Genomic DNA, 9,280 nt, shown 5'->3' with positions numbered 1-9,280 from the left:
GGGGCAGTGGGTAGGGTGTGTGGCCGCCCCGGCCTGGCTCACAGTCTTAAGACTGAGCCTGGCCGCAGAGCTATCCCTGTGTCCCAGGGTGGCTGCCACAAGTCAGGCCGTGGGACTGCTAGGGCCTTGGGTCTCTGATTACGTCCAGGCTGTGAGAGCACACGAGCAGGGGTTTGCTCTCCAGGGAAATCCAGAGTCTACAAACCCTATAGCAGAGACGTTTAGCAACACACACCATGTGCGTCACTGACACTATCTGTGAAGAGTGGGAGGCATCACAACATAACGTTCAGCTAGACAAATGGAAAGCAGAATAATAACTGGCTTGTTCCAACAGGGCCACGACCTGTTGTCACAGAGAAGAACCTGCCAGCAGTTCTGTCACCATTGTGACGCCTGTGTCCCCAGAGGAGGCAATGACATCACGGCCGCTGGCTCTGGCGCCAGCAGGGCCAGCAGGTAGAGACCTCCAGGTGGGATCCTCGAGAGACCCCTGTCCTCCCGGGTCGACCTTGCTGCCTCCTTATGCCACCGTGACCCGAGGTAAACACCCTGCAAAGGAGGAGTGTTGGGAGTTTGGATGGTGGTGGTGGAATCCTGGGCGGAGCTCAGCCCAGCCTTGACCTTGCCATAATGTCCACAGAGCCTCAGTGCCTCCAGGGAGCCGGGAGGATGTGGCTTTGCTGGCCACCGGGGAAGGTGCACCACGGCCGAGGCCAGAGGCCATGGCTCACCTGCCTGCCGCGTGGCTTCGCCGATGGTCTTGAGGAGGTCGGTGTCCCACTGCGAGGGTGTGAAAAGCAGCTAAGGCTCCCAGTGTGGTGGGCCATAGAGGGCTGCCAGGTGCCTGGGCACCTGGGTGCCCCGGGCTCAGTCCTGCAACTCCAGCTACGCCAGAGTGGATATTGAAGACCACAATTTGAGATCAGCTCAGGCAGCATCTCAACCAGTGGCTGGATGCTGTGGTGAGTGCTCTCCAGGAGTGTCGATGACAACGACGACACGGATCCACCCCCGTCAGAATGGCATGCATGTACACACACAAACACGATGCATATCCATGTATGTGAACATGGACACACATGTGTGTCTACATGGGTACATGTGTATATGTGTGGATATATGTGTATATATACTTATATACAAATGTTGGTACAGATGGCTGGTAGGAAGGAGTTCTTACACATTCTTGGAAGGACTATAAGTTATCTCAGCCCCTTAGAAACCAGCATGGAGCTCCCCCCCAAAAACAAGTGGAAGTAAAACTACCATGTGACCTGGGTATATACCTGAAGGAATCTAAACACACAATCACTACATCTGCACACCTGCTCACCTGCTCACCTGCACACCACACCTGCTCACCCACGTACCTGTACACCTGCACACCTCACCCACTGTACAACTGCAGACCTGCTCACCCACATTATCTGCACACCTCCTCACCTGCACACCTGCTTACCAACCACACACCTGCTCACCAACCACACACCTGCATACCTGCATATCTGCTCACCAATCACACACCTGCACATCTGCATACCTGATCACCTGCTCACCTGCACACCTGCTCACCTTCTCATCTCACATGCACACCTGCACACCTGCTCAATTGATCACCTGCTCACCTGCTCACCAACCACATACCTGCACACCTGCTCACCTGCACACTTGATCACCTGCACACCTGCTCGATCACTGCTCACCTGCTCACCTGCTCACCTGCTCACTTGATCACTTGATCACCTGCTCACCTGCTCACCTGCTCACTTGATCACTTGATCACCTGCTCACCAACCACACACCTGTACACCTGCTCACCTGCACACCTGCTCACCTGCACACCTGCTCACCTCATCTGCTCATCTCATCTGCTCACATGCATACCTGCACACCTGCTCACTTGATCACCTGCTCACCAACCACACACTTACACACCTGCTCACCTGCACACCTGCTCACCTGCATACCTGCTCACCTCATCTGCTCACATGCACACCTGCACACCTGCACACCTGAATACCTGCAAAATTCATGAGAACCAAGCTATGGAATCAGCCCAGGAACCCATCATTTGATGAATGAAGAAAGCATGCCACATGTACATAATGGAGTATTATTCAGCCACAAAGAAGAATGTGTTAGTGATTTTAGGAACATGGATGGAACTGGGATTCATGTTTAGCCAAATAAAGCAGAAAGATAAACACCACATAAAATTTTCTCATAGGAAAAAAAATGTACATTTTTTAAAAAGACATGGAGGTAGAAAATAGACTACATGTTTGGGAAGAGGAAGGGGGTATGGGAAATGGTAATGGGGCTAAATACAATACAGAACATTGTATATCTTTGAAAATGTCACAGTGAGATCCATAATTTTGTGCAGCTCATTTTTTTTTTTTTTTTGCCGGTCATGGACCTGAACTCTGGACCTATGCGCTGTCCCTCAGCTCTTCAGCTCAAGGCTAGTGCTCTACCGCTTGAGCCACAGTGCCACTTCCAGCTTTTTCTGTTTATGTGGTGCTGAGGAATCGAACCCAGGGCCTCAGGCATGCAAGGCAAGCTCTCTACCACTGAGCCACCTTCCCAGCCCGGCAGCTCATTTTTAAAAAGCCTATGTGTTTTGTTCACTTACAAATGTGGCTCCCAGGATCCTCCAAGTTTCATGAACAAAGAAACAAACAAACACGGGAGGCCTCTGTTTCCCTCAGACCTGGGACCCAGGACCCACAGCTTGCAAGCAGACACCTTCAATCCCTGCTTGCTGGCTGTGCTTGGACGACCACAGTCTTGGCTCCAGCGGTTCATCTTCCATGTGGGAACATGGCCGGCCCAGGTTCAGTGCCGAGCTCAGAGCAGCCTCCCTCCTGGAGGCTGAGCCTCCTACAAACAAAGCTCCAGATGGACACCCAAATGTCTTGGACAAAAATCATCCCTTGTCAGCAGGATAAGGATGTAGCCTGGACAGTGTCTAACCTTTTTTCTCTTCTCTTTCCTCCTAGGAGAGAATGAATTCCAAAACACGAGTGCTGTTATTGGTTTCATTCCTTTTATCACTGCTGATGGCTAAGCACTATTTCAGGTAGACATTAAGGATTGATCACTTGGACTTCCAGAGACTGACAGAACTGGTCTGAATGGCTGCATCCTTTCTAGAATGGACAGCAGCATGCAGTTTAGTCAGAAGTTACTGCCTGTTTGTAGGACAAATTACATCTACTTTCTTTGATAGACACCTAACACTCATGTGCAACCTCTGGGGTCCAAAGTTTCTGTCCTCAGGGAGCTTTGATTTGAGAGAACAGAAAGTGACAAGTACATGATTGGGCTATGCCATAAAAATGATAGTAGGAGCCTGCCATCAGTGGCTCATGCCCGTAATCATAGCTACCCAGAAGGCTGAGCTCTGAAGATTGTGGTTTGAAGCCAGCCTGGGCAGGAAAGTCTGTGAGACTCTTATCTCCAATTGGGCAGCAAAGAGCCAGAAGTAGAGTGGTTGCTCAAGTGATAGAGCTTTAACCTTAGTGAAAAAGCTCAGGGACAGCACCTAGGCTCTGAGTTCAAGCCCCAGGACCAACACACACACACACACACACACACACACACACACACACACACACACACACACACACGCATACGCATGCACACACATACAAGTTCAAATTGCAGTAGGTCTTTGTCCATATTGAAAGCTTACCTTTTTTCCCTATTTAAAGTATAAAGGAACCTTTACTAGTAGGGTTGAAATCAAAGTAGAGAGATCCAGTTACATATCAGATAAACCATGCATCAGTGCCAGAAACATGCCCCGTTCCGTAGACATGCAGTATAAAGGTGTTTCTTGCGTGTCTTGAACTCAGCTTCATCTGACAGACCTCTCCACAGCAAAGGTGCTTCTGCTGGCCAGGCCTCTGTGTGGGCTAGCAGGCATGAAGTGTGAGGGACAGTGTGTGCGAGTGTGTGTGCGAGTGTGTGACGGGATGTCAGACTTGAGGGTTGGTTATTAAAAGAACAAGGAATGAAATGGTGGCGGCGCTGAGCCCTGGACAGGCCCCTGTAAGAGGAGCCTCCTCTCAGCCGCTTGCCTTCTGGGGAGAGAGGGGGCACCTCCCAGAGCCGGCCAGGGAGGGGTCTAGGTGAGGTAGGCGTGCTGCCTAGGGGCTGGGATTTCCTATCTGTCTGGGAGGCAGACTTACCGGTCAAGCAGTGTGTCTCAGCTGCACCAGGCATCTCTAGGGGCTTAGCCAGGAAGGGGCAGTGGCTTGGGGTCTTTCGGCTGGCGCCGCCACACGCAAGGCAGGAAGGGAATGTGCCCCTGGTACTGAAAGCATTGAGATCAGCCAGATTTGGTCTGGTGCCAACCTGAAGTGGTTGCTGGCATAGGAACCCGGGGGCCCCCTCTGCTAAGCGTGACAGCAGGCCGGCCTGGCTCCGTGCCCCGTGCCTGCCCAGGACCAGTGTGTGACGTTCGCTGTCCAGGTCACTTCCACGGGGAACAAGGCTACTTGTTAGGTAAGAGCAATATCGTCTGGTCATGTTTTCTGCTCTGGGCCCCAGAAATAAACAAGAGCAGCATGAGAGACAAAGGCTGGCGGCCCGGGCTCTGTGGGCACGGCTATGGCCCTGCTCTCAGAGGCAGAGACAGGAGATTGTCACTTCAGGCCTGCCTCCAAAACCAGACCCAACCAAGCAAAACCCAGAGCGATGCTTTTGAATGACTCGTCTTTGAAAGCAGAGGGGACACTGGGGGAGGAGATGTCAGTGACGGCTCCCGCTCTACACGGGGCACAGGTGTCTGTGGCGCAAGTGGATTCTGTGCTAACCTGGGTTTCCTTTGCACTAGGAATAAACAAGGAGGCCAGCTCAAGCTCTCAGACTGGTTTAAGCCTAGGTAAGAGCAAGCAGCGTCCACAAACATAAGATCTCACTCTGGAGTGGTAAGTTTTCTTCCCATGTGCTAACTGTGACTCCGGGGGCCGCCAGAGTGCAGGACTGGTTCCAGGACCGTGCGCCAGCCAGTCTGCCACCAGCCGGCCCAGCGGGCTCTGGACCGGGCAAGGCGCTGTTGTGAGGCTCTGCCTGGGTTGACAATCCTGGGTCTGCAGCAGCAGAGATGTTACCAAACCCATCCCATCTCCCATACAGAATGTTACAGCCGGGGCTCTGCGGCTTTATTCAAGAGGCCACCTCTCTGTGTGGGGACGGACAGCAAGTGTCAGGTCTCCCCGTCCCCTACACAGGGTCTGAGGTGTCTGTGGGCTGCGGTGAGGAAGGAAGTAACCAGTGGAGTGGCGGCAGTGTAATTGAGCTTCCTCATGTCATGGCCGGCATGTGTGTATGTGGGGGGGGGGGGGATGTTCTCCATCCCTGCGCTCATGTGGGCAGCTTTAGAGTTAGCAAAAAGCCAGTCACTGAGACCGACAGCGTGGCCAGGTCTGGGGGCTTGTTCAGGCCACATTTGGAAGGTGTGGGGAAAGGCCACAGCAGCCTTGATTTGGGGGCTATGACCCTGTGTGGTGCCTGACGTTACATACACTGTGGGTTTGTTGTTTGTTTTTGGTACTGGTTGTGTTATTTGTGGGAGAGAATTCTAAAAGGACATGACTAGGCAAAAAAAAAAAAAAGTAAAGCTGTTAAGTTTCCCACTTTATTTTCTTACCTAGTGTGGATAAGTAAAACATCACTAGCTGTTTTTGGCACAATTGCTTGTCAGCCTGACTCAAGTCCATTTGCATTCTTGTACTTACAGAGGGGTTTAGACATTTTTATATGTTTATCTTTTGTGGATTCCTTTTTTTTGGGGGGGGGTCCAGTCGTGGGGCCTGAACTCTGGGCCTGGGCGCTGTCCCTCAGCTCTTTAGCTCAAGGCTAGTGCTCTACCACTTGAGCCACAGCTCCACTTCCGGCTTTTTTCTTTTTGCTTATGTGGTGCTGAGGAATTGAACCCAAGGCCTCAGGCATGCAAGGCAAGCGCTCTACCACTGAGCCACCTTCCCAGCCCTTGTGGATTCCTTTTGCATGGTTGTATTTTAAGTGGACTTCACAGGCCTGGAATTAGATTGATCACACACAATGGTTCGTAATCGCCCTCACGGACCCTACAAAATCCACTCATATTTGTTGGTTTGCTTATTTTCAGTGAGAGAAACTACAGCCTCCCATCCTGGTTGCTGCCTTTCCCCCTGCCCCTCCCTTAGCGTCTCTCCACCCACCTTTGAAATAATCACTATCCTGAATCCTAGTAATGGACTATATGGTCCTGACTGAGCATACTTTCCTTTATAGTTTTTTTTTTTTTCATTTATAGTTCCAGATTTTTCTTCTTCTTAGTTTCTTAGAGTTTTCCATACAATCAAAGAGCCAATTGTTTTGTGGCAGTATTTTTCCCCTTCTAGTCTGATGCCTTTATTTCCTTTTTTTCTTCCTCTTACTATCGTGGCTGGAATGCCCGTACTGTGCTGGGGAGAGGGGAGGGCGGGCAGGGCTCCCCGCCGGGCTCCTGGGCTGAGGGGGCAGCACTCAGGACCCCACCATAAAGTGTGTAAGCTGTAGGAGTTTTGTATATTTTTTTTAATCAAGATGAGAGGATTCTCCCAGCTGTATTTCTTATAAGTATGTTTTAAAAATCACGAATGTGGATTGGACTCTGTACAGTACTCTGTTCAACTGATATGGCCGTGTGGTTATTTTTAACCTTTGATAGATCAAAGCTTAAGTTGATTTTCAAAGTTGAATCAGCCTGTTGCTATTTCCTTGATCAAGAGCAAATCAATATTTGCTTTTTTCCCCGTTTTTTGACTCAACTTTGTCTACTGGGTCACACAAACAGCTTAAAGCCCATGTGAGCACAGTACATAGGCATAGAAAGACAAGGAGCAGGAGGGGAAGTAGAGGCAGTGGTGGGAGTCAGTCCTGCCTGGAGTGCTGGTTGCAGCCAGGAACCAAGAACCCACAGACCCTGGCGTGCCGGGCTGGCTGAGCAGCAGTCTGGCTCTGCAATGTGTCCTCCCCGTGCTGGGGTGCTGCGCACTGGAGCTCGGGGTGAGGGACGCATGCCCAGACCCAGTGTTTGCAGAGCCAGAGCTCTCAGTGGCCCTGGGGCTGGCCCAGTGCAGTGTCCCACGTGACTCACTCTTGTGTGTCTGCAGGAGCCGCTTCGACGTCATCACCACCACAGACTGGCTGGCCCCGGTTGTGTGGGAAGGCTTGTTCAATAGACAGCCCCTGGAGAAATATTACCAGAAGCAGAACATCACCGTGGGCTTGGCTGTCTTTGCCATTGGCAAGTAGGTGCTGCTACACTTTGCCTTGTTTTGGAAAGAGAGGTGTTTGTTATTTACTATAACTGCTACTTCTGGCTGTCTGTGTAAAAAGTTTGCTGTACTTAGTTTGGTATATTATATCTGGGCTCCTAAGGCCACTTGAGATCTCTCTCTCTCTCTCTCTCTCTCTCTCTCTCTCTCTCTCTCTCTCTCTCTCTCTCTCTCTCTCTCTCCATCCATCCATCCATCCATCTCCTTCCTCTCTTTTTGCCAGTCCTGGGGTTGGAACTCAGGGCCTGGGCTCTGTCCCTGAGCTTCTTTTGCTCAAGGCTAGCACTCTACCACTTGAGCTACCATGCCACTTCCAGCTTTTTCTGTTTATGTGAGGAATCAAACCCAGGGCATCATGCATGCTAGGCAAGCACTCTACCACTAAGCCACATTCCCAGCCCTCTCTGTCTGTCTGCTATCTATCTATCTATCTATCTATCTATCTATCTATCTATCTATCTATCTATCTATCTATCTATCTATCTGTCTGTCTGTCTGTCTGTCTGTCTGTCTGTCTGTCTGTCTGTCTGTCTGTCCATCCACCTATCCCCTTCTCTCCCCACTCCCTTCTCCTGATGTGTTCTTAGCTCTTGCTTCCTTGATCTAAAACACTGTGGCTGTTGCCAGGTCTGCTCTGCTACTACATGCTTGCTCACAAAGTTGAGTGATGGATCTTCAGGGATGACTCCTCAACCCCAACCTACTGGGGCTCATGAGCACCAGTGAAGTTTGTGTTAGGTAGAACATTCAACTACATGGATTCCCCAGAGAACACATAGAAAACCAGGCCCATGGTCTTTGCTGTTGTGTGCCCCCAGGCTTGCAGAAAACGACCTGGATCTGTTCCTACAGTCAGCCAACAAGTTCTTCATGCCTGGTCACAGGGTGATCTTCTATATCATGGTGGACACCTACCCTAACCTGCTGCCCATGGAGCTCAACCCTCTGCGGTCCTTCCAGGTCATCTCACTTCATGAGGAGAACTGGTCGTACAACTTTGACCTCATGTACATGAAGATCCTGGGTGAGCACATCCTGGACCACATCCAGTACGAGGTGGATTTTCTCTTCAGTATGTCCGCCAACCTGGTCTTTGAGAGTGAATTTGGGGTGGAGACTCTGGGCACATCGGTGGCTTTGCTTCATTCCTGGTGGTATTTTAGAAACACCCAAAACTTCCCCTACGAGAGAAGGGTGAAATCCGCAGCCTACATCCCCTTTGGTCAGGGAGATTTCTTCTATGGCAGCTCCATTGTTGGTGGCACATCAGAGAACATTTTGAACCTCATCAATGAGTACCTGAAAGATGCTATCCAGGACATGGAAAATGGAGTTAACAGCACCTACGAAAAGTACCTCAACAAGTACTTCTTCCTCAACAAACCCACCAAGCTGCTGTCCCCAGAGTACAGCTGGAACCCCAAGTTCAAACCCCCCCCACAGGTGAGGTTTGTGAAGATCTCACACTACCCCAGGGCCAATTTTTGATGCATCATCACTTTTGGACTAAAGCATGGGCTCCGATTCCCCTGAGACCTCTGCACTTTTGGGAGGAGGTGGAAGGAAAGCGCTTCTCAAAATATAATTTAAAACTATGTTGTTCCCGTACACTATATTAACTTTACAAATACACAGTTTTATCAATGGCCAGAAGCAATTTGAAAAAAAAAACACATATTCTACTTCAGCCTCTTTGCACTGAGCTGTGAGAATGTTTCTTTTATTTATTTATTATTTTACTTTTTTTCGGGGGGGGGGTCCAGTTGTGGGGCCTGAACTCTGGGCCTGGGTGCTGTCCCTCAGCTCTTCAGCTCAAGGCTTGCACTCTACCACTTGAGCCACAGCGCCACTTCCGGCTTTTTTCATTTTTGCTTATGTGGCGCTGAGGAATCGAACCCAGGGCCTCAGGCATGCAAGGCAAGCACTCTACCACTGACCCATCTTCCCAGCCCGAATGTTCCTTT

At 50.5% G+C, this 9,280-nt stretch overlaps 1 protein-coding gene across 2 annotated transcripts; it reads left to right on the top strand.

The window, feature by feature from the left end:
- Window positions 1-456: 456 nt before the first annotated feature.
- Window positions 457-8,961, top strand: Glt6d1 (glycosyltransferase 6 domain containing 1). Of its 2 annotated transcripts, none has more exons than XM_070006868.1 (5): window positions 457-543; window positions 3,006-3,085; window positions 4,847-4,894; window positions 7,152-7,289; window positions 8,201-8,961. In XM_070006868.1, the coding sequence occupies exons 2-5, from the start codon at window positions 3,012-3,014 to the stop codon at window positions 8,802-8,804; spliced, it is 864 nt and encodes a 287-aa protein (XP_069862969.1). In that variant the 5' UTR covers window positions 457-543; window positions 3,006-3,011; the 3' UTR covers window positions 8,805-8,961. The 2 variants fall into 2 exon arrangements, with proteins under 2 accessions (XP_069862969.1, XP_069862959.1); XM_070006858.1 differs by having other exon boundaries at window positions 8,135-8,961.
- Window positions 8,962-9,280: the final 319 nt, after the last annotated feature.

Source organism: Dipodomys merriami, unplaced genomic scaffold (assembly GCF_024711535.1).
Source record: "Dipodomys merriami isolate MVZ:Mamm:240054 unplaced genomic scaffold, mDipMer1.0.p SCAF_11, whole genome shotgun sequence".
NCBI classification, from domain to species: Eukaryota; Metazoa; Chordata; class Mammalia; order Rodentia; family Heteromyidae; genus Dipodomys; species Dipodomys merriami.
This window is presented reverse-complemented; position numbering and strand designations above follow the sequence as displayed.

Bases quoted from the DNA above. Each gene is read 5' to 3' on its own strand.
- Glt6d1 (XM_070006858.1), top strand. From the start codon at position 3,012: ATGAATTCCAAAACACGAGTGCTGTTATTGGTTTCATTCCTTTTATCA. The intron at 3,086-4,846 runs GTAGACATTAAG...CCTTTGCACTAG, and splicing joins ATGGCTAAGCACTATTTCAG to GAATAAACAAGGAGGCCAGC. The intron at 7,290-8,134 runs GTAGGTGCTGCT...GTGTGCCCCCAG, and splicing joins GCTGTCTTTGCCATTGGCAA to GCTTGCAGAAAACGACCTGG.